Genomic DNA, 25,794 nt, shown 5'->3' with positions numbered 1-25,794 from the left:
CCTGTTAATTTACAAGCCCATTGACTGACAAGGACTCTTGGAGCAGCTCCACATTTCCGCGGATTTATTCAAAAGTTACAACTTCCTTCACAGTTATTACGATTTTTTTGTAAAATATATTAAGGTAGCACGAAGTTTGTACTTTTAGTGGAATAAAGCTGTATCATTTAAAAATCTTTATTCTAAGACTTTAAATATTTTTTTCTTTAAAACTTCTTAGGATGACCTCTGTCATCTGTCACCTCTTAATTAACTTCAGTTCAAGCTTTAGTGATTGTAATTTACATTTTCAAGAAAACATCAACACCAAAAAACACACAGCAAAAATGACTTCTACCTCACATAAGTATATATCTGTAAGAATCAATGTGCTTCCTTGTATTTAAGTTTAGACAGTCATTCCTAAAATACTCCAATAAAAGGAATTTTCTTAGGTGGACACTTACTTCTCAGATCTCAATGTGGTGGTAACACCTGTGTGGCTGGGTGTGGTAGGGCTCACATTGTTGCTGTTGATGGCTGTTATTGTTCTTGGTGGTGGTGGTGGAGGAGGTGGTGGTGGAGGTGGTGGAGGAGTAAAAGGAATAAAAGGAGGTGGAGGTGAAGGTGGTAGAGGAGGAGGTGGAGGTGGTGGTGGTAGAGGTGGAGGTGGTGGTGGTGGTGATGGAGGAGGAGGTGGAGGTGGAGGAAAGGGTGGTGGTGGTGGTGATGGTGGTGGAGGTGATGGTGGTGGTGGTGATAATGTTGAACAAGTCACTGCCTTAGGGAAGTGGCTGTTTTTCTGACTACACCACCCCACACTGTGTTTCTAAGATAAGGCATCCATCTTTACACCTATTTCTTTTCAAAAATTCATAAGTTTATATAGCTTTTCTGTATTTAGTTATATAATAAAAGTATGATTAAGTATATGTTTGAAAGTTTTATCACATGGGTTGCTTTGATCTGGGAAGAAACTTTAAATACTGGGAACAACTTGTGAGCTTACCAGAGGAGCTGACCACTCTCTTGCATTGAACAAGACAAAGCACACACCTTCTTTCCAAACAAAGCAAATATTGTATTCTTCAGCAACGAATTCATTAAAAGATTTAGAGGTCCAATTAGACAACGATTGCACTAAAATATATAAAAATCAAGAAGCCACAAAAGAGTATTGAATTAAAGCAGCAGGGTGCTGGCCAGGCCAGGGTCACAGCAACACACGGCTGTCTTAAGTGTCTACTAACAGAGGACGTAGAGACACACTCTTCTAGATTTTCAGATGAGAAAACGCAGATGCTCTCAAACTTATTAAAGCAGTGAGAGCGCTGGCTCTTCTTCTGTGCTTTGTTTTCACTTCCCAAAGGCCAAAATGTCATTTTTCCCCTTCAAATCAAAACAAAAGCCAAATGGTGAAACTGCAGCGATCTGGCTAAACAAACAGTGGGGTTTCAGTGGTTTTAGCTGCAGCATCCCCAGCTACCCAACAAAGCCAAGATATTGTCCATCTCTTCGACAAAGAGCCTCAGAGGTCCAGAGTGACGTGCCCGAAGGCTGGCATGTGACTGGGCTAATTAAATCAAATAGCAGGAAACAGCTCTTCCACATGCCTCTGCTGGCCACACACACTGTAACAGTAAATCTTTTATGTTGGTGATGGGGAAAGCATAACCATTAAAAAACATATAGTATCAACACCCCATCCAAGAATTAAAGTCATTTATTGACCTAAGTTCCCTGAACTTTGCTTTAACGCCAAAGTCTAAGAACTTCCGAAATTGCTTCAGAGTAATCCATGAGTCTTTAGTAGTTAAAGGCTATGAAAAAGGACTCCTTTCTCAAGGTTTACCCACAGTACAAGCCAGTATTCTGAGTATTCTAAAACATTCTAATACGTCAAATGCAGTAGAAGCTTCAGTACTTCTGAATCACATGAAAATCGCAGTTCAAATGGTTATGTCCCTACCAGTTTCGTGTGTTCTCCTTTTTTGTTTTTTTTTTTTGTTTTTAAACCTCACTGCAGATTGAGAGAGTAAGACCAAAGAGTCACCGCCCTTGGGGACTTTTTGAGAAACTGCATTTTCTTCCTCTTGTAGGTTTCACAGAATAGAATAATTTGCTTTGAATTATTTCAGCTCTAGGCTATCATACAAGACCACATCATTTTAAACACACACACATACTTGATGTTTCTAGAAAATATGCATAATTGAAAGGTGCCACTCGATTTTATAAATGAGAGTTTTTCATTTTCAGTTATTTCTAACAGTAAAATATTTATTATGAAATCCCAGTTGTCAATCTGGATGAAGAAATCAGTGACTAAACACTGTAAAAGAAATGAAAACAAGGAAACCATCTAATCTAATAGGAATCGTGAATTCCAAGAGTGGAAGGGAATTTTAATTTAAAGATACAGAAAATACAGAATCACCACAGATTATGACTTTCCCACTTACATGAACACGCTTCATATATGTTATGAATGTCTATATTCTGCACGAGTGAGTGTGTGTGATTTGTCTTTCTCTGCCTGGCTTACTCCACATAATGATCCCCGGAGTCATTTCAATTGTCCCAAATAGCAGGATTTCTTCATTCTTTATGTAGAAATAATATCCCTCTGTGTGTCCATCTTCCCTTCACTCAGTCATCTGATCATGAACACGGAAGCAGATCCTACACCCGGTCCATTGCAAACAGGGTCCCAGGGAACTTATCACTGTACAGACATCTCCCCAGTGATTTCATCTCTGCCAGTACTCAGTGGTGGGGTTGTCCAGCCATTTAACAGTTCTTTCAATGGTTTGTGGTGTCGTCATTCTGTTTTCATAGATGGGGACGGCTTGCACATCTGCTCACAGAGTGTCAGAGCTCCCTTGAGTCACATCCTCTCTGGACCCTATCTCTGTCACCTCTGTAGGCGGCATTGGAGAACACGTGAGACAATGTCTCTTCATTGTGCTCCTCGCCTTTCTCTGGTGATTAGCTGTGCTGCACGTCATGACGTACACATATGAACACCGAGCTATTTCCTTTTGTGGAATTACTGTTCAAGTGCTTCGTTCATCTAAAAATCAATTTATTATGGTCTTGCTATGGAGATGTTTGATTTCTTACAAATGTCGAATCATCTTTACCAGATGATACACGTTACGAATATTTCCTCCTATTCTGTAGACGAGACTGTCTCCTCTCTTTGTAGAGTGTTTCCATTGGCATGCAATGGCTTTCAAGTTTCACATCATCTACCTGTCTGCTTTCTGTTCTTAAAGTCTTAGCCAGGAGCTGATTGCCTATATTAATACCATGGCAAGTGTCCCTGAAAGTTTCTTGTTAGCAATTTATAGATTCATAGTTTGGTGTAGTATATCTAAATAATCCATTTTAGCTGATGTTTGTTGTTAAAGTATTCCTGAGGTCAGAGGGGTCAAACTTCATTGTTCTGCATGTGGTATTTCAGATGTCCCAGCAACATTTGCTGCCACAGGCTGCCATTGCCCAAAACACTCCTGAGACTTCCACAGAAAATCAATTGTGTGGATGTATTTGTAGGTCTCTACTCGGTTCTGTTGTCTGGGGCCTTAATTGCCAGTATGGCACCATTGGATTACTCGAGCTTCCGCAAGTGGAATCTTAAAAGCTGCTCTTCCAGGAATAAAAATTCACAGGCCAATTATTTAAACTGAAATTCAAATGGGCTTTGAAAATTAGGTGACATTGTGTATATTGGCTTTATTACATGAAAGTGCAGTATACTTCATCAACATCACTGAAGATGCAAGGGGAGAGTCATGCCCATTCAGTCTGTGTTGCCTTGTGTACATATAAACTTCATGGCTGTTCTTCCACATTTATGTATGAAATAAATATAAAGTATATGCACTTGAATTCCTTTAATATAAATCTAATAAATCCAAAGCCTAGCAGAAAATGGCCCAACCATCCCCAGAAACTGACTTGGTAGGGGTCAATAAGAGTTAGGATTCTTAGATGAAGATGGGTCTAAAATTAAACCAAAGCAGTTTCCCCCAAAGTAGCTGGTGTGGTCCGGAGGACTCACATGGTAGAGTAAGGAAAAACTACACTGAAATCAAAGGCAGCTGTGTGCTCAGAGGAAACTCTGGGACACGCCGTCAAGAAGGCTAGCAATCTCACACTGTCCGCTGTCTGAATGAAGTTACTCAGTCTGAAAAGGAGTGAGAAAACATAAGTGCACTCAGGAGGAGAACTACGCCGTAGTAGCAGACCTGGAAACACAGAGACCGTGCAAACAAAATCAGTTCAAGAGGGCTATGTCGATGCAGAGCAGAGGAACGGGAAGCCTATAGCAAAGAATCAAAGGACTCTTCCAGGTAAGAAAAACAATGCTGTGGATGGAAAAGTCACTGCACGTGATTAGCAGATATTTATTTACTAGAACAAAAGGAGGGAGATAGCGATAGAAGATGCATACATAGAAATAAACAGAATGACGAAGGCCAGCGTATGTACAATTATAGCCCCAGTAGAAAATATGAGAAAAACAGGAGGAAAAGTATTAGAACAAAGAAGATCTTGCATTTTCTCAAAATGTAAGATGCTCAAATTCTCAGATATATAAAGGGAGTGGAACAAAGAAAATTGTCATTAAAAGAAGGATGGATATACTTAGGCAAGTGATAAACAAATTGCAGAAAACCAAGACAACTAAAACTACTAAGGGGCACAGAAGGAGCGCACAACGTGACTTTAAGATCCACTACGTAGAGTCTGTCGTGTTGATACATATTCAGTGGAATACAACAGAGTTTCGACATTTGCCTACACACTATATTCAATCAATTTTTTAGAAAGTACCAGAATAGTTCAAAATAGCATAGACAATATTTGAAAAAATGGTGCTGAAATTTTAGATAGCCAGATGTAATGATGAACTCCAATTTATCTCCATACCACACAAAATTCTAAATATGAAGGTAAACTCGAAGAAATAAGGGCTTTATAGAGAAAAATGGGAAGGAACTGGCACATGAAAATTAAACATTGCTTCTCTGAATGCAAGTTGAGCTACAGGGTAGATGAAAATGTTTTCCAAGGCATGGAACTAGGAGAAGATTTTATCCAAAACATGCATTATTCCCTGAGCCAATAATAGGATACACCTATGATAGGTCTGCAATGTGAGTGAATTAATGACTCACACGTACAAGAATTGCCAAAGAACACATCTAAAGATGCTCAACAATATGGGTTGTTAGGGAGACGCAAGTTAAGACACAACAAGAACCTAGTAGCATCAGTTGAGTGGGCACAGTAATATAGTGCATGTGTCAATCAATACTGCAATGGCCAGTACTGACAAGGAGGTAGACTGATAGAAGTATCCTTTGTTGATCAAATGCAGATCAGCCAGTTACAAAAAGTTTGGCAGGCTTTTATATAGCAAAACATATAATTAGCATCCAGATGAATAATTCCATTTACATATAATTATCAAAATAAAATCCCATTATCTATAAAACACTGCCTCATATCCATGAAGCTTCAATCACAACAGCCCACATGAACATACTACTCAGGTTTTGACCAACAAATCACTGCATAAATATCTGCAGTGTATCCATGCAATGGAACACTACCCAGGAACTGACACATCAGTGGATTTCAGAAATATTTTTGTCTAAATAAAACAGATCTTGACCGAAAGTATCACAGATAGGCTTTAAAAAAAAACTTCAATTTACTGACAAAAATTAAAAGCAATGAACAGTGACAGGTAATCAATAATTGCCTGGATCTGGGCAGACTATGAGAATGGGGAGCTGGTTTTAAGGAAGTAGGAAAAGATCTTTTGGAGTGACATAAATACTGTTTATCTAGAATATATTAGATACATTGTCAAAATACACAACAGTGGATTTTGTACTCTATAATTTGAAAAGTAATTTTAAAACTCAGTAAAAATTGTGAAGTTTAGTGGCCAAAGAATAAACTTTATTAAAAATAATTCAAATTATTATGGAATAATAGCCAATATGAGAAATTGACAGTTCTCAATTCTCGAACTTCTTTCTGAGGGGAAACCTTTACAGCTTCAATACAGTGACAGATACAAGTGTGGCAAGCATATAGGAGAGAGAGAGAGAGAGAGAGAGAGAGAGAGAGAGAGAGAGAGAGAGAGAGAGAGAGAAACCCAGTCTGGTGTGGGGAAGGAAAGACTACAGCAACAGAATCAAGTTGTGTTATATTGAGGTTTGTCAGACAATCACATAAAAAAAAGCAAAAACAAACTTTTAACATATACTTAGGAAATGATGTTAAAGGCATTTTACTTCACACAATATAAATGTTAAAGGAACAAAAAGATAGCTGAAGATCAACCAACATGACCAACACTCAGATTAAACACTGAAACAATGGATCAGAGAAATATGTCCTGTATTGAAAGAAATTAACAGGCTAAAGGCTATTTAAATTCATGAAGTAAGTTCTCTAAGGTAAAGAAACCAGCAAAAATGACATCTTCACATGCCCTTCTATTATTTACCTACTCGACACAGACAACATATTCTCATAATGTTTTATAGCAAACAGGAACAGAATCAACTGGGTGATACTGTAACCCAAGAAATGGGGAAGTGGACTCAAGAGAATAAGGAGCTCACAGTCGTTCTCTGATGCACTAGGAGTTCAAGGCCAGCCTGCTATACTTCACACTCTGTCTCAAAAGACAAAAATTCCCCCAACCTGAACAAAACATGAAATCATTAGCATCACCTGCTGTGGTACGAGATGAGGCAAAGCCCATGTGACTCCAAAGGAGAGCCTCCTGTGAACTGCTGGGCAGCACCACAGGTTTCAGGACTTTGTTTTTTGATTGTTCATGGGGATCTAACTTACAATTTCTATAATAATTACAATAGCTGACAAATGATCAACACGGCCTTGGGATGATTAAATAAATGTCTTCACATGCAGTTTTTGCAAGGCGATGGGGTTTCAGTTTGAACTCTTGTAGCCTCTACATTCAGCAATACAGTCACTCGGAGGTTACAATCATGAAGCATTGTCATGTGCGGATCGCAAAGACAGAGCAACCACTGTCCAAAGACTGGTTCATACATTGTAAAAATGAACATACCAGCTTCTATGGTTAGCCATAGTTTACTAAGATAAAGATGAGCTCTATATACTCTGATATAATATTAATATGAATCATTTTGTCCTTTTTTAAATTTCAATTTTCAGAAATTCTGAGGATCCTGCACAAACGTGAAAAGTTAATTAAGAAGTGATGACCATTATGAGATAAAGTGCTTCATCTAAATGTGTAGACAAAATATTGTGATACATATTTGAACATAAAATATATAAAATCAAGTAATTCATGAATGATATTAGCCAAGAAATTCATAAAATAAAAACTATCATTTACTCGCCATGAAAATGAATTGTAGCTATCTAATAGTGCTAGCTTAAAGAAAGTACTACCAATGAGATCCAGCTCATGAAACAGTTTAGCGGGGGAGGCTCTGTCTCAGGCAGTAAATAAAAACCAGCAAGTAAAACAACATGGAAAATGCAGCCATGATCACGTAGAGAAGCAGAATGAAACCCAACAACTGCTCAGATGAAATTAATGGCGCAGTTCATAGATTCCTCGTGGTAGAGGAACCACAAGTAACTCAGTATATTCCCCTCGAACCCAATGACAAGAGCCTACAATAACAAAGAAGAAAGATTTAAAGAAGAATTACTCATACAAGAGTATGGAATTCATTCCAAGAGGGTTAGAGTTCAAATGAGTTGGAGAACTCAGAGATACTATACAAAGCAAAAACAGGATTTAGAAAAGGCAGTTAAAGCTCCCAAAGCCGGAATAAAAACTTGAAGAAACCGTGCTGACTAGACCCCCATCCCCATTGAAAACGTGCTATTCAGTCTGCATCCTAGCGACATCTTAGGTTGGGAAATGTCCCAGGTCAGAGTGTGAGGCTGAACTATGAGGAGGACTCCCTGATGCCATTTGCATGAACCAAGAACTTGCTGCAGAGACAAGAAATGGTTTCTTACATTATTAATTCGATGGGCACATCAAACACAAAGGAGACTATCACCATGACACAAGCCTGAATTTGTGTTGGCATTAATTAGGGCAGTGACTGAGGAATCGAAAGCCAGGGGTGAAAAGATGTGGCGGTTGGAAAGGAGAGAGACAGAGAGCAACAACAACTTAGAAGACAGGGCCACCAAAGATAGCTAAGGGGTAATCTATCCCGGGGCTCAAATGGGCTCTGTCGATAACGTTCAGGAGAAGAAGCATCTTCAGTCAGTTCCTCATCCTTGAGAGGAGAAAGGCAGAACCAGTGAACGGCCCTTACAAATAATAATGAAGGTGGAACTAAAGCTCTGAGTTGTCTTCATGGTAAAGCGGAAAGATCTTTAACGCTGACCCATTCCTACAGTACAGAACTCCGCTGTCTGCATCATCCGAGAGTGAGGAGCTGCCCGTGTGACATCTGTTCATTCAGATCTCACAAGTGACATCGCCAAAACTGTGGGGTGAGTTCTATCCAGTTCCAAAATAGAAACTGAAATGAGGATTTCCTGGTGTTAGAAACATATTCAGAGTATGATTCGTTTATTTGCATAGCATATTTAATATATAATTCGTGTATGTGATAAATAAAATTAGCATGCATCATACATGAAAATAACATACATAATCTTGACTGTTAGATTAGCTATATTGATAGGGGAAACAAATCAGATTAATTTTACTGATGTTATTTGTTCCCACATATTTAAACCTTTTTATTCCAATATGTAACCAGTAAGGATGATTTCCATACTAATACATATTTTCCTATGTCTTTGAAAGCTTGGCAATACTTTGTCCTTTGGAAAAGTTCTGTTTCTAGTCAGCCACACGTTAAATGCTCTGTAGTTACATGTGGGTATCCAATTTAACAGTGAACTTTTTGAAATCTTTCTATAAGTTCTATTAACAAAAACAGGAAAAAAACCGGCACGAGAATTAACACAACATGAAAATTGAAGCGGAAATTAGACAGAGATAAATGTGAATAGCAAAAGTAGGACTTTATATCTGTGGAGAAAATTAACTGACTCATTTTGAAAAGTACACCTCCACAAGGCATTCTTTATAAAAAGATAAACCTATTTTCTTTCATCCAATTAATATCAATTATATAAATACCGAGATGGTAGCAGTTGCATGCTTCCGTGTGAAGGCAAAACAAAGCAGCAAACTACATGATATGTTAGAAAATGAGGACTACTGAGAACTCAAGAACAATGGCAATGCGTTTTTGATCCTACTGCACGTACTGGCTTTGTGGGAGCCTAGGCAGTTTGGATGCTCACCTTACTAGACCTGGATGGAGGTGGGTGGTCCTCGGACTTCCCACAGGGCAGGGAATCCTGATTGCTCTTTGGGCTGACGAGGGAGGGAGACTTGATTGGGGGAGGGGGAGGGAAATGGGAGGCAGCGGCGGGGAAGGGACAGAAATCTTTAATAAATAAATAAATTTAAAAAAAAAGAAAATGACTCAAGTCATTAGCAGGAACGGGAGGAGAGTAAGGGTCAAATCCACCAGACACAGCGGACGAGAGAGCCCCACACCTATGAAGAGATACGTTATGAATCACGGGTCCAGCACTGCTGACAAGGCAGGCTGGAACTAGAGATTATGGAGCCCGAGGTAGGAGGATTCTAAATGCAGTCTGGGATACACAGCCATAGCCTGTCTAAAATATCAAAACTCTTGAATGTATAAAAGAAAATCACTTTAGTAATGATACATAGAACTCAGAACAAGCCACAGGCCAAACTCTGCCTGCTGCAGAATGTGTAGAAGGCGACATAAGAGTAAATCTTTGTGCTTTCGTGTCAGAAGATGGCTTCTTCAACCACATCTAAAGCATAAGCAACCAAGGGAAATAAAGGTGGATGGCATTCAGTAAGATCCAAAGTGTCTGACAGTCAAAGTACACTATCAAGGAAACTATAAATAATAAATAAAATTATAAATAGTAAATAAGAGGAAATAAAGGTGGACTGGCATTCAGTAAGATAGAAAGTGTTTGATAGTCAAAGTATACTATCAAAGAAATTATAAAAATCACAGGATGGGGCTGGAGAGATGGCTCAGAGGTTAAGAGCATTGCTTGCTCTTCCAAAGGTCCTGAGTTCAATTCCCAGCAACCACATGGTGGCTTACAACCATCTGTAATGAGGTCTGGTGCCCTCTTCGGCCTGCAGGCATACACACAGACAGAATGTTGTATACATAATAAATAAATAAATATTTAAAAAAATCACAGGATGGAGTAACATTTTAATTGGAATCATATGTACTTATTAACTCTCAATAACAAAAGGACAATTTTAAAATACTAAGTATGTAAATAGATATTTTCTAAGGAAGTTCCTCACATGGAAAATAAGCAAATGGAAAAAAATGTTCATGATCATCATCCAGGGAAAAGTAGAAATCAGTTGAAGAATCATAGCACTTTCCAGCTGTTATCGTGACTGCCATAAAAAATGAAAAATAAGGCTGGGACAATAGCTCAGATGGTAAAGCTTCCACTGCAAACAAGTGGACCTAAACTGGACCCCCAGAACTCACGTACGTGTTTTCATGAGGAAACATGGATGCATTTCAAGATGAAATCACATGCACAAAACTCTCATCTCTGAACTAGGAAAACACTCGGCACTTGTCATTTACAGTAGTGATGTAAAGACCTGATCCGAATCAGTTAGTGTTGATGGGAATGGGGAGATCTGGGTGGAAGGAGACTGTGAGAACTGTAGAAGCAGCCGAATAAGGTGTGGGGGGTAGGCATCTTGGATATGTAGAAAGGGATCTGTGCACGCACAGCACAGGAGTCAGGGCTGCCCAGGTTCCCATCAAAGGTGGACGGCCTCTGCCAGGATTGCTTCGTGCAATAACCACCCTAAATGCCCGTGGTAGAGGTGGGTGGAAAAGGTTAATAGATTCGAGGTGCTCGCAACTGCACTTCATGCATTTAAGTCGGCCATAGTTAAAATGAAAATCCATTTCATCAAAAAGATGCAGGAATATGGCATTATCTAAACATTTGCTAAGACTCCAGGAAGTTACTGTGCTAGGAATACGAATAGAAACACGTAAAAACTTAGAGTCTTAGCTTGACTCAAAGGCCGCATTTCTGGTTCCTTAATATTTGTCTACATTCTGTGACTCCCTCCCCCATCCTGTCCAGCGTTCTTCTCTTTAAATTGGGTGTGGAGAAGTTAATAATAAAGGGAAATAATCTCCAAGTCCTCTTCTACCTCTGAGTTCTTCACTGGGAGTGGCTACAATTACAGACTTGAATTATTTGATCATTAACTGTATACCTATTTTTACCCATACACAATTATTTAGAACTACATGTTTCAATTATTGAAAAAAAACACAAAATCTAAGAGCCACCTATGCTATTAATATCTATATGAATCAGGTACTAGATTTAAAAATACGTTGAACTTGAATCCCCTTTTTAATACTTTTCGGCAAACACTAAGTATGATGAATATAAAAATTCTTACAGACAACTGTTCATTTCTGTGAAAAGCAGGAAGCTCTGCTTCAGCCTCCACTTCTACCAATGCCAGCAGGATGATATCTCATGTAATATGTGGCTGTATGGTTCTGACCTCCAGGAACACTAACTTTCATGACAGTACTATATTGTAATATATAGAGGGCAATGTAAACAAACCAGAGGACATTAAAAAAATCATATTTAACCCCTTTTATTCAGCACACAGTAGCACATTCTGAAATTCTGACAGTAAGTTCTGCTGCCAACAAACCAGAAGGTTAATAAGCTGGACAGTCCGGGGCTGGCTCACATCACCTCACACTACCTCAGCGCACAGGAAAGCTTGCTTTATCTGGCTTGCAGCTCTTCACACAACATTGCAATAACTGCCACCATACACGGGGAGTGTTCCATCCCTCTTCTCTCTCACATTCCGTCCCTCTTCTCCCTAAGTGTATTCACGGTCCCTGTTATCTGTGGCTTGGAATCTCACCGTAATAGACAGCATTAAGGTATTTGCAAAAAGATTCATTTTAACGTTTGTTGAGAGCTTGTTATATTCAAGGGAGCATATTTAGCTTATTTTTAAATTTTTAATTAAATTTGTGTTGTTTGTGTGCATGTGCCAGAGCCGAAGTGTTGTCAGAGGACAGTCTGAGGACTCAGTTCTCTCCTCCCACCATGGGGGACCTGGGAATCAAACTCACGTTGTCAGGCTTGGTAGCAGACGCCTGTAGCTAACGCAGAGCTCTTGACAGCCCATGTTAAAAGTTTAAAATGATTTTTAAGTTGAATAGCGCTAGGGACTATTTATATTTCTTTTATATTTAGAGGATGACATTTTAATTTAAATACCAAAGAGGATAACACATCCTTTAAAAGGCTACACTAGAAAATGGAGCATGCAACTGATTTTACATCTGTCTCCTGGTTGATAATGGCTGATACATATAGTTCAATATTGTTATTGTTTTATGTAATTTTAAATGGTATTAGAAGCAACTTTTCAAAATACCTTCATTTTCTTGTTTCAACAAAAAATGGAAATTTGTATATGTGATCTAATGTACAGGTTTCAAATTCCATTAAACATATCAACTTTACACAAAGCCAAATGTATGAAAAGGGATCTTTTAAAAAAAACTTTATTTGAGAAAGGAAGAGACTTATAACAGAAGGCAAGAAGGGAAACATACAGACAATATATTTACAACACAAAACAGGATATCACCTCCAAGGGTGTAAATCATAATAAATACAGTAGATCTTAGAAGAGACATTTATCGGTTAATTCTAAGGTTAGTTATGTCCAGCTTTTCGTTTTACTGGTTCCAGGTAGTTTCTTGACTAAATTCAAAGACTATCAAATTCAAACAATTACGTCCACCAAATGTACTGATGAAGTTCTCTCCAATGACATTATAAAAAATAGTTTTTTTCGTTTTTGATCACATATCTTTGAAGAAATATTATACAAAAGTCTGCTCAGCCACGTGTTCCTCCCCAAATAAAATGTGTTTTAAAAGATGCACTATCCCTTTTTTATGAGATTGAAAAAGGAATTTGAAGAAAATGAATATTTATGAGATGGAAAAATATACAATTTTATCTTAGGCATGCCATATTTTTAATGCAAAACAACTGACAACAGTCATTTTAATATGAAGGAATATATTAACCCAAACGTATTGGTGATAGGGAGAGTTACTTATTAGAACTAGCTGTCAAATTATCAGAAGGATTTTCATTATGTGGAAAAACTTTTAACTTTCTAACTCTAGTTATGTTAATTTAATTCAAATGGAGATTTTTTAAAAAGGATAATGTATCTTTAGCAGGAACATTTTAAAAGAAATAGTTTTAAATGTCACAGCGAAGTGTAAACAGCACGTGCTAATAACATACAGTCGAACCATGACTACATTTGGCAAAAGTGCTGTCTCCTGAAACAGGATACCACACCTTAAACAGCAGGGATCAAGGAATATAAATATTTTAATAGAAAAAATCCTCAGGAAGATTCTAGGTCAGTTTGGATTATCCATACCAAAGGGGTCTTAATACAGCATACGTTTGACTAGCTTAACAAAAGTAAACCCGTAAAAGAAGGCAAACTTATCAAAAGGGAATATGAAGAAAACATTCTAGCCAATAGCTTCCGTAAGGGTTTCCCAACTCATGGTGGGATTTTTCCAGCCAATAAATCAATTCATAGAATACCCTTTAAAAACTGAAAGAGTAGAACACTACCCTCGGACTGTTTCTCCTATATTCCCCAGAACTGGAGTCACTCGGACTTCCTGTTTCCACGAGACATTTCCTGTCCCCTCACAAAACTGCTTTTCTGTAGAACAGCAGGACCCTAACAAAGAACTGACTTAAATAAACATCGTCTCGGTCTCTGTTGCTTTCAAAGTTGTTTGTGCTTTTACAGCATCAAAGGACATGGTCCTTCTGGAAGTGCCATCATATACAAGCAGATTTGTCTTGTTAAACCAACACTCAGCTTTTTTTATTTATTTCTCAAAATGATGTGGTATATACCATGGTATGCGAGAAATCCTAAGGATACCAGGCGTCAGTGTGAGTCACGGTCTTGTAAGCCTGCTTTTAATTTGGTATCAGGTGGTAATCGTACTACATTCTCTGCAGCTGTGCATACATCGCAGCATCTGCGTGGACCACAGGGCTGCACGCCGCTTCTCGACAGCATTTGCATGGATTCTGTTTCAGAACTCAACATCAGCAACTCACACAAGGTTTAAGCGTTGTGCAATGCTGCGTCAGACATAAGGTAATGATCAAAACGGAACTTCAGCTTGCATCTCTGCTCAAAACCACCTTAATGGCTAAGGTTTTCAGTTGTGATCTACGCAATAACCTAGAGCTGCTGGCACGGTAGCCAGGTTTCTACTTAAAAAAGAGAGAGAGAGAGAGAGAGAGAGAGAGAGAGAGAGAGAGAGAGAGAGAGAGAGAAAGGGGGCAGGGAGCAGACTACCTTCAACAGTGTTCAAGACTATGGTATGGCACACTATGTACAGTTGTATGAAAAAAATGAATTCTATATGTTAAAAAACATCATCTCTAATAGAATGCTTCATTGATCAGGCTGTAGACTATATTCTGTGCTCACAGACCTCAGCAGATAAAACTAAAAACAACCATGAGTTCATTTTCACTAGAAGTAACTGTTGTATCAGGCTTTGAGATGGATTTAAAGCCTATTAATTTCCTGGATATTATAGTTACATAATTTTAGTGTAACAGGCATTTTCTTACCAGTAAAGGTTCAATGAAACCTTGATACCCATACTCATTCAGAAATCAGTATAGAGTGATCTTTATAAAGAAAAAAAACATCATTTTACCTGTTTTAGAATTCTTAAACACTAAAATTGGAAATATATGCTGATAGGTAATGATAAGCATTTAGCAAAATCTGCAACACATTTATGTTCAAATAATGACTTTAATTACAAATCCTGGAGCTAAATCTTTGCCTATTACCTGTTGCATATAAGCAGCCTGCTCCCCACATTCCATTTCCTGTATCTGAGCATCTTCATCGCTGTCCACTGGCTCCTCCTTGACCTTCACAGCCCCAACTTGTCCCAGTGTGTCCTCCACACAAGCACGGCTGCTCCCAGTGCTGTGCTCGCTAGAGGTCGCTCTGTCTTCCATGGCCTGGTCCCCCTGAAGCTCCTCCTCCGCTTCTTCTAGATGGTTGCCTGGTTGCTTCAGTTGTTCAATAGATTTCGAGAGCAGCTAGAAGAGAGTGTTCAGGGGTTCAGAAGTCAATAGTTCCTGATGCAACAGATTCAACTCATACTCTCATTTTTAATACCTCAACTTGAGCTAGAAAGTGCTGGAAGCATTAAGGGAAGAAGGTGGATAAATCTTGTCCACGGAAGCAACAAAACTTTCATAAGGATGTAGTTCAAAAGTCTACTTAATATAAGTAAACTTGAGACTGACCCTTTCTCAAGAAAGGCTGAGGTTAGCATAGAAACCTCTTCAAACTCACATTTAAGCAAATACTAACCACTATAAGACCGCCAACCTAAATGGTAGTGGTTCTTTAGAACTAATTCTCTGGTGCCCATAGGATCGAATTATGACAGTATTTCAGAAATAGAATTGTAAAATACAGAAATACTCATTGTAGAATTCTGAAGTTTAAAAATATGAATGATCTTTACCATTTTGGAAGGGCATATATATTTTTGATTGGAGCCAAATGTAATTAAATAAGAAGTAAACAAGAAACTAGATTTAAAATAAAAAAAAAATTATTCAGATGTCTTCCTTACTTGGCTGGGTCGATACCTGTGTAACTGTTTTCCAGCCATCCTGGATAGCAGCAAGCAGAGAATGTGATCGCGGAAAACAAAACTACAATTTTTTTTTGCATAGAATTTTAGTTTAACTCATGTTCACATATAACAGGGTTTAAAAATCTAAGCACGTTTTAATGTTTGAATAAAAAGTTTACTCAAACTTTGAAAGGTAAGCTCTTTAGATGTCATGTGATCCATCCATCGCGAGCAGCCCTGAACATGCTGGTACATGACTTAAATTTAACTGCAGGGATGCATATTGGAAGTTCTCATCATTTTTTTAAACAATTATTTATTTAGTGGCAGTTAGGCTCCAGCCACTGCTAATGCCTAGGAAATGGGCACACCTTTCTGGCCTCGTTTCAGTGCGTTATAAAGAAGTAAGACCACTGCATTTTGATCTCATGTGTCAGAGGTTTTATTTTATATCTAACAAGGACTTTAAAGAATAAACTCTGGTTGTTATAGTAGCACTCTGCATGTACAGGTGGGCACAGGAGTGAAGTGAGATGGCAGAAGTCGTTGCTGGGAAGGTGTTCTGTTTAGGATGAAGGCAGAAAAGGAGGCAGATAGACTGAAAATATTTCGTAAAAAGTGTCGTGGCTCATACCATGTTTTGGTGGAGAACAGGAATATACAGAAATGAACTGTAATAGGATAAGACCCAAATATCTCCAAGCCCAGCAGAGATAGATGATCAAGCAAAGAAAACACATACCAATTAAAATCCATATCAAAAGGAAGAAAGACAATTTCAATATTCATTTCCTTTGTGCTGACAACTTAATTTCTATTATTCCTGGGCAGTCAGCATAAGGAGAAATTCCTCCCATCATCCTTAAAACATCTTTAAGTGCATGCTAGAAGACTATTTTCTGTATAATTGTGCTAGTTCTGAGCAGTAATCAGCAGTTCCTGTCTTAAACACATAATTGTTTGCACACGGCTGAGAGCTCAAGGAGCAGACACTACACTCCTTTGGAATTCTGGCTGTGTAACTGTAGGGCACCTGGCCCTGCAGGTTTGGGGAGAAAGAAACTCAGGACCATAAAAAATGAGAAAAAAAAATAAAAGAAAAGTCTTATTTTTGGTGGAAACAGCAGAGTTGAGAAAAACATTCTTCAGAGAAACGACAGCAGGCAGGTCCCTTTCAACCCTGTCCAGCTCTCACCCTCGGCTCGATAGCCATAGGATATTAGCGCAGTTTTATGGGGAGAAAGAACGAATTTGAAAAGAGAACAAGAAAGCGCAAGGGCCTTCAAGGAAAATATTTACAAGAAGATGACTGACATTTCTTCCTGAACAGAAGTTCAATGAACCATTGGAAACCTCCTCTTGATACCACAGCTTCGCTGGCAGAATGAATGGGACAGGCTGGCGTGTCAGAAAATGCTGAAAAGGAGGCCCAAAGACACAGGTGTTCAAACAACATTGCCAGAAACAGCTTCACGAGGATAGCAGATGAAAGGAACAACACCACATGGGGTGTGTGGCAAGGGAATTGTAAGGGACGGGCCGGACAGTCCGACGCACAGGAGATGCGTGGTGGCAAAGGTCCCTACTTGATGGGGGCAGGGGCAGTTCTGAGCAGCTTCTGGATCCATCCCTTCTCATGGGTCCTTCGCGGAATGTTCTTAGGGAAGCCATGTGTCCTCTAAGCCATTCTCCCACGGCTATCACTTGCCTCAGCGGCTTGCTTCCTCCACTGCAGGACCAAGTTCAGCGTGCACTGTTTTCAGCTCCCGTGCCCTCTTCGGTATGTGTTGTAATGCGCATGTGCAATAGCGTGGCTTTTTCCTTCTGCACGTAAACGACACCCCACTGCATTCCTCTGTCCCCCCTGTTAATTCGCTCCACCCTTGTTCCTGGCTCGCTAGACTGCCTTTCTTCTCAAATCTTTCCTTGCTGGTACTTTTGCTTGTTATTTCACTCAAAACATACAAAGGACAACTCCAGACACTTTATGGGGGCAGGGAAACAGTGTCCTTGCTATTACAATTAACAGGACCTTTGTCCCCTACCCCAGTCACGCCTTTGGCTTATGTCCTAGGCCCAGTAGCTCCTGATAACTTCCACTCTACCTTTATGAACTTCACGTCTTTTCTGGGCTTGTCTCGCCTGCATGTTTACAGTAACTTTCTCATCTGAAAGAAGACATCTTCCACCTGAATTCCCTCTTCATCTTCGCCTCTCCTCCTTTGCTCACTTAAAAGCTATGTCAATTACGTTTTCATCCATACCATTTGACTCATAGCTTTCTTGTTGAGCTCAATAATAACAGCACAGAGGGAAATTCAGGTGGGCATTGTAAGAAGTCTATTTTATTTTTGTTTATGATGTATGTGCTTATCATTATGTGTTGTGGACTATTAGTTGAAAATGTGTTACATGTGTTTGTGCTGTGGAAATTGGTTTAATGCCGAAAAGATGTGCTGCATTCTTTTATGCCGCATTTGTTTGACTCTGTGAAGCTGTGTTACATTGCCTGTCTGAAACACCTGATTGGTCTGATAAAGAGCAGAGTGGCCAATAGTGGAGCAGGAGAGAGAAGCAGGCATGGCTGGCAGGCAGAGAAAATAAACAGGAAGAGAAGAGCTCAGGGAGGACAAAGGGGGAAGGAGAGCTGACATCAGGGGTCAGCCACACAGCTACACAGCAAGCCATGCTGTAAGAAGTAAAGGGCGGTGTACGGACTAGGGAAAGATAAAAGCCCAGAGAGAAACAAGCCAAGCTAAGGCTGGGCATTTGTGTGTAATAATAATCTCCTTGTGGTTATTTGGGAGCTGGGTGCGGGAAACAACTACAATGATGGGGATGCCATGTGCGTGGGTGACAGTACACTGGGTTGGATCCTTGGAGGTGGAGTTGTAACACCATACATCTGTAGATGTATGTGAAGTGGCCAACAAGACAGGTGTTGCAAACTAAACACGGGTACTGGGAGCTGAACTGGAGTCCTCTGGAAGAAGAGCATTGAGTCATTTCTCACCCCTACCCCCCACGGCCATTTAAACAGGAGACTGACAGGTGTCAGGGAAGGTCGAGCAATAAAGTCAAACAAGATGCAAATAATAGCACCTTGTAAAGAGAGAGGCTATGCTCACTCGTGCTGGCAAATGCCATTACTTACCAGAACAGAAATTCTCACCAACGGTGAGTATGTTAAGCTGAGCTATGACCTGGGTGTTCATGGAACATATATGTACTTTCAACAGAAATCTTTCTGAAATTTGACCTCTTCATGTGTTTATAGGATCCTGAAAACTCCCAGAGATCACCTCATCAAGTTCATGAACTCAACTGACTTCGCATTTGCAAATTCACTGACATAGATACATACGTGGCATTGCAGACAACACTTTTTAGTGTGCAGTTGAGGAACAATGCTGCTTCCAGTGAGTTCCCTGACTTCACCTCTACTACTGAGGTACTGGCAGGAGGAGAAGGATAAAGACATTCAGAAAAAATCATGTCGCCATCACTTGGTCATAAAGCCACACGACAAATACTTTCTTTCCAAGAACAGAATTCCACTAGGGTTTGTAAAAGGAATGGTTCCTGACAGAACAGTGGTTTATGAGTTGAAATCATATGTGCATGTGTGTGCACTCATGCATGTGTATGTGCATACACATACACGTTGGAGTTGCAAAATGTCTTATAACATCCTAAACTCTTATTTTATGAAGAAGGAATCTCTATTCAAAAGAAAGCGTGCCATCCCTATGAACACGAAATGGGAACCTGTGACTGAAAAGGAGCGCATTTCATAATCTCCCTGTCTACCTCCTCTTCTAAGAGAGCAGCCCCGTTGTGAAGGGCGATTGAGCAAGGTGAACAATTCCAGTTGCTCTAATGCACTCTAAACACCCATCTAACACCTTCCCAAAACCACTCAGCTAGGAAATATCTTGAAGGTATCATAAACTTCCCAACAGCACCAAGATAATCTCTACTCCATCCACCATTCACCCACGTCTTCTCACGGAGTGAACACCAACACCCCATTCCACGAGCCGTGAAGCTGAACTTGATCCTTGTCTCCCTTGTATTTCTGTTGCGTCTGTAGCAACAATCTCCACAGCGATTGCACAGCGGAGCCTAAGTGTGGACACCGTCCTCCACTACCGCTCCTGTGGTCAGCATTATTGCTCCTTCCCCGAGTGTTTCCCTGAGATGCTCGACTCTGGGCTTCTGTTTCGTGTGGAACCTTTCAACCCTGCGGTTCCACTGATCATCTCCAACTATGTTAGGTACCATCTGTCCTCAACACGCAACTGCCAGAGAGCTTCCCACCATGTTTACAATAACATCCAAACCTCTTAAAGTGGTCCACAGATGTCCCGCAACCCGGCCCACCTTACTTCTTACAGTGTACGGTAACCTACCATTTCTGTGCTCCAGATACCCTGGCCTCTGGCCATCTTGTAAACATGAATATGCCACGCTGGCTCTTGCATGAGACTTGGCAGATTCTGTACTTTTTACTTCCTCACAACAGCATGCCTGATCTGGCTCCTTAGAGCATTTAATTGTATCACCACTTAACTAATATATTTTATTAATATAATTAATGTATCCCGGATTATGGCCCTGCATTTTGTTGTTATTTTTGTTAACAGTTATTTGGGTTTCTTACTGAAATTCAAACATCACAAGAGCGCAGGGTGGATGCCTTTCATCATCTTACATCATGGCATGGCACGGTATCCAGATGGGCACCACAGATCTCTGCAAACCTAATACATGGTAGCAAAGCTTTCCAACTTTCCCCCTCAGACTGTGATGTAGGGTACTGTGTGCATGATCAATATCTTTCACTTTCCCATCTGAGGAACAAAGATGCTCTCTGTGAATATTTGTAACACAAACAGGCAACGGGGACATCCTGAAGCCAGTTTCACGAGATATAAATGCACAGAGGAGGTTAATTTTCATTTCTTCTTTTATTTTAGGTATCTGACTAAAGCTGTTTTCATTTAAACACTCATATTTGCCAGAGTGGAAAAATTAGCAATTAGCATCAGCAAGAAAAATCTACAAACAAAAGTCACAGAGAAATTCTGCCTGCCAGGTTTGACTTCTTTCAGACTTTTAAAATGAACAGTTACTGTGTACTATTTGTAAGTATTCGGATTATGCTGTTTTCTATGTGTTTTTGAACTCCAAACACAACCATTACAAAGATGGTACAGCTAACCCTTTTCTAATTTGCCCTGCTGCTGAGTGGCCACAGATGGGGAAAGATGTCTGCTTACTCTCAGTGGGGTGGCAGGGTCTCTCTTTAGTGGAACATCTGGAGATGATACCCCAGAAAAGTGAGTCTGTTGCCTGGCTGGATAGAAACATCTGTGTGACAGACAAAGGCACAAGCCTGTGTGAACCTCTGCTGAGTCCCTGTCTGTGAAACACACTGTACGCTGTCCACCTGACGCCAGGTGAGCCACACTGGTGGAGACTCCACCTGAGACGAAGACAGGGGCCACACAGCATCTCTTCTCCCTTTAGCCTGTGCTCCTCCTCATGGGACATTGTGCCCCTCAGTCTTTTTACGACCTTGCTGCCATTGTACAGGCTCTGAGAAAGCCACAGGTAGTGCGTGACCTCACTGGGATGTGGTCACCCATGACAAACACACGCTCACATGAATACACTCCAGGAACTATGACCAATGGTCAAAATACCTTGTTTTCAAGTAAGGAATTCAATTAAGCACTTCAGTTCTTACCTATACCTCCTAGAGTTGGATGCGAGTAGTAGTTTCTGTGTTTTACATTTCATGACAAAATCATATATTCTATCAATACATGATATAAATTCATTTAACACTGTTTGAAAAGCTGTATTGCTAATTTCAGCATATTAGCACATTAAGCTCATTGCTATGAAAGTTACATTGCTTGGTTTCAACTCTATAAAAATATAGTACAGCCATAAGTGCTTTTCATTATAACAGCTAAAATTCTACAATTTAAATATTCCTCACGAAATCCTTTATATGTCCACAAAAATCTTCATTTATGAACCATGAACTAAAAACAGTATTCAGGGGTAAACCTACTCTTGATTACAGATGACTTTCAGACATTGTTGGACAACCCAGCAAGTACGAGGGTTCTGATGCATCTGTTCTCCAGAACAACCCTCAAGCAGGACAACCCAGTGAGCACGGGGGTTCTGATGCATCTGTTCTGCAGAACAACCCTCACGCAGCTCAGCACTTCTTAAAAATTCTACCTCAAATTTTAAGACAGATTTTCCTTAGGCAACAGTGCAAATATGTCTTTATTCCCTTTTCTTTTAAATAAATGTAATATTCTTCTTTTGGAAAATAAGACCTTTTCCTTAAGCTCCAAGGAAACTAGACTTAAATATAATGATAAAATCCTGTCTCAATTCACAAATAGATTAGGTATGTACCAACTGTTCTCAAAAACAAGATGCAGAACTGGGAGGACGACAAATCAGGAGGTCTACTTAGAGAGGAGCGCTGTCCTCTAGCCAAAGACGCCGTGTCACTTTGATGCTGTGCATCTCGGTAAAATAATCCGTGGGGCCCAGATGAAGGACAAGAAGACAACGTCTCTAAATATTCGCTCATTGTTGACATGAATAAAAGTCTGCCATACACCCTTGCCTACTGATTACGCTTATTGATCTAAAGGACCAAGTGAGTTTTGGATAAGTTCATCTTTATCTTTTTAACTCTCAATGATTATCCAGACAGTGCCTGTAATGAAGACAGCTGGCTCTCAGAATGTCTTAACATTTCAGCGACAAGTCCCTTCTGGAAAAACCCCTCAAAACATCTTCCATTTAGCTTTGCTGAGTAAGTTGTCCATCTGGGCTTTCATCCCTGGAACCATTAACTTATTAAGCATTAACTGGGAGGCCCTGGGAAGACACTGGTCAAGGGAGGACCCTCCCAGGTCTGAGTAGGGAACATGGACATAAGAACTGGCAGTCAGAGAATGCAGAGGAAAAGGAGTTCATGCTGAAGCTCCTCAGGAGGGAAGGCCACGTTGACACAGATTGCAGTGACAAGATCATTTTCAGAGAAGCCTAGAGATGTACAGACCAAGCAATGGTTACCTTAGAGGATCCATTTTGAGAGGTAAATACAGATAGAAGACTGAATTTTCAGAAAATACAACCTTTAGCCAAAGAATAGATTTTTTGAGAGTTTTTCTTTACAACACTAGCTGTCCTCCACACTTTGTGTTTTAACTAATTTTGCCATTTATATCCATTAATATAATACTGAAATTTGTCCTTCATCATCTTCTTGCCAATTTGCAGCTGGTAAAACATTTAAAACATTTTCTTCTTTCACTCTTTAGGGGAAGAGATAAAGTGCACATTGGGAAGTAGCCCTTTTATTTCTATGCCTGGTGGCTTCACCAGGGTCTCAGTACAGACAGCAGCTCAACGCCAGGTCCTCCAACCACTGCTCAACTCCCTCCCTCCCTCTCTCACCATCTCCTTATTGATCAATCCTTCCATCCTGGAAACTAGAAACAGTGCACGGGCCATTTAAGAATGGAGACAGGAAATCCTGAATGGCGATGATCAAAGGAAGAGGGGACAGGCATAAGCCTGCAATTCCTGCAATTTCATGTTTGGGAGAATGCCCAACATGTAGGCTTGGCTTGGAATCTATTTTCGAATGTGACCAGAGTTGGTAGTCCTAAGACACTAAGCTTGCTCACACAGACAGCTCCCAGCCTGGACCCCACACCGTAGGCTGATGCTCTATGACCCTGAAAACAATTCCCCAAGCATTCTATAGGGAAAGCCAGTCTCTTAAAACAATTTCCTATGCTTGTGATGTGTCTTACTGTCTATCTTTAGTTAAAAAAAATGATGACTTTGCCAGGAGGTAGGGTAGAAACTAACTCCAGAGAAAGGGCAGGAGGGAAGTTGAGGGACTCATTCTACGCTATGATTTTGGTAATGCTAAGACAATACAGATTTGTCAAAACTCATTGAACTGTTATGTTTTACTGTGTGGAAATTACACTTCAATAAAAAGCTTGATCACCAACCAAAATATTGTTCCGAAGAGAAAGCAAATCCTGCCTCATGACAAATGCGCAGGCGCAGCAGGGAGCTGGCACAGGATATGGTGATGATATGGTGATTTGGTTTACAGCAAAGGATAGCTATTGGGGCAGATGGCATGTGTGTGCAGTGTGAGCAGCCCACTGCTTCCCGACAGCCATCTTACTGACCTAATAAGGAAAACAGAGCTACAGTGTTGTCCACGCTCATGCATGCTGTGGTTTGCACAAGGACCGCCATGTCCTAATGTAAGGCTCTGTCATGGACATCCTCTCAAGCCATCCTCCCCTCCGAGCCTCTGCGATTTGTTCATCGGAGGATGATCAGACACAATGTTGACTACTCCACCCAAAGTTACAAGTCTTCAGGAACGTCCCTCAAAGGGTCTATGAGTGGCCTCAGTTTCGCAGTTCATGTGGGTTCTATATTGCACACAACCATCTTTGGTTATTGTTAGCAGTTTGTATGTCTTTGGGACATCTGAGGAAAAGAGCATACTTTCTTTATTTTTATTTACACGTTCACCATAATTGTAAATGAGCTAAGACCTCTGTGGGGCATCCTTAGTTCCTCCGGACCAGCACTAACTCTGTCTAACTACAGTTTTGCGGCCGGATGCACAACTAGTAAGAGGGCGCTGGGACACGCAGGTTGTGGGATTGCAGATCTGGGTGAGACTCATCCTAGGGAAAGCAGAAACTCTATAACAGATGACAGTTCTGGATCCTAGGCCCCCTCAGGTGTGACCAAACATTTATAGAAAGAGCTGCGGAATACAGAGAATATGGAACTAAAACTGGGGACGTAAAGGTTGCTCAAACCTCTAAGAAAGAATCTGTTGTACACTTGCAGTTCTCAGCTCTATAGACCACAAGCTCGATTAAAAATTCCTTATCCAGACTTAATTATTTCATTCTGTCAAATGGAACTATTTGTCAAGGTTGAGAAGCACCCGAATTATTTAGCATTGCTGAGATCCAAATGAGCCACGCTGTTCACACGGCTTCCTTCCCCAGACAATTTTCTTTCTGCTGGTCGCTTACCTCATAGTAACTATTCAGCTATTTTTCTATTCAATAAAAAGTGCCTCTGAAGTGATTAATGTGTAGATTGAAAAATAAAGGCCGAGGTCTCCCCTTGATGCCACAGCTCGGAAAGCAAGGCTGGAGGTGTTTATGAAGACTAGGCTTTCATCCACTGGAATGGCCATTTAGTTTCATTTCCAAACACAAGATTTCATCACAGCTACTAATAAAGCAACAAGCGATTTTCTGTATTATAAACCACCAAGTTGTAATTATATAGTGAAATGCTTTTATATAAATTTTCCATGGTGATGCAAGCTGGTTTCATAACAAAAATGGATTTTTTTTTTTAAAAAAAAAAGCACACTACATACCTACAAGGATCTATTTATATTGGCCTAATCATGTCAAAACAGAATCTATTTAGGAGAAAAGTCAAATTTTCTTTTATAAAGTTCAACAGATAGATAAATAATCGAGGGGGCTTTTTACTGTAATAAAAGCTGCTTTCTGTGCGTGCTAGCGTTTTTGAAGATAGTATCCATCTAATGGGCAGAATGCAGTCCTCGGCTGGTGATTAAAGCACCCTCATGGAAACAAGCTGTCAGACGGATGGAGAGAAATGAGTCCTGACAGGAGTAATGCCTGCTTCCCGAAATGAAAGCGCTGTTCAAGTTTCTACTCATCAGCTCTATAAGACTTAAAACAAGGCATTTTCCAACCACCAGAGAAGAGATGCCAACCTTAGCATTTCAGTAGAACATGATGAAGTCAGTAAGCGTTCAGCTTTGGCCTTGCTCAGAACTCCT

At 40.1% G+C, this 25,794-nt stretch overlaps 1 protein-coding gene across 33 annotated transcripts in view; it reads right to left on the bottom strand.

Annotated features, from left to right (window-relative positions):
- The window catches only part of Hdac9 (histone deacetylase 9), an 834,213-nt gene that overhangs the window by 278,141 nt on the left and 530,278 nt on the right, over positions 1 to 25,794 (bottom strand). For 23 of the 33 annotated variants that reach the window (XM_075948414.1, XM_075948435.1, XM_075948434.1 and 20 more), the window contains one exon: positions 15,070 to 15,327. In XM_075948414.1, coding sequence (XP_075804529.1) covers positions 15,070 to 15,327 — 258 coding nt within the window. Of the gene's footprint in view, positions 1 to 12,691; positions 15,328 to 25,794 lie in introns of those variants that run through there. The other 10 variants (XM_075948444.1, XM_075948443.1, XM_075948438.1 and 7 more) reach the window with 1 other exon arrangement.

This window comes from Microtus pennsylvanicus, chromosome 14, assembly GCF_037038515.1.
Source record: "Microtus pennsylvanicus isolate mMicPen1 chromosome 14, mMicPen1.hap1, whole genome shotgun sequence".
Taxonomy (NCBI): Eukaryota; Metazoa; Chordata; class Mammalia; order Rodentia; family Cricetidae; genus Microtus; species Microtus pennsylvanicus.
Note: the sequence above shows the minus strand (reverse complement) of the source record. Positions and strands in the feature narration are given on the sequence as shown.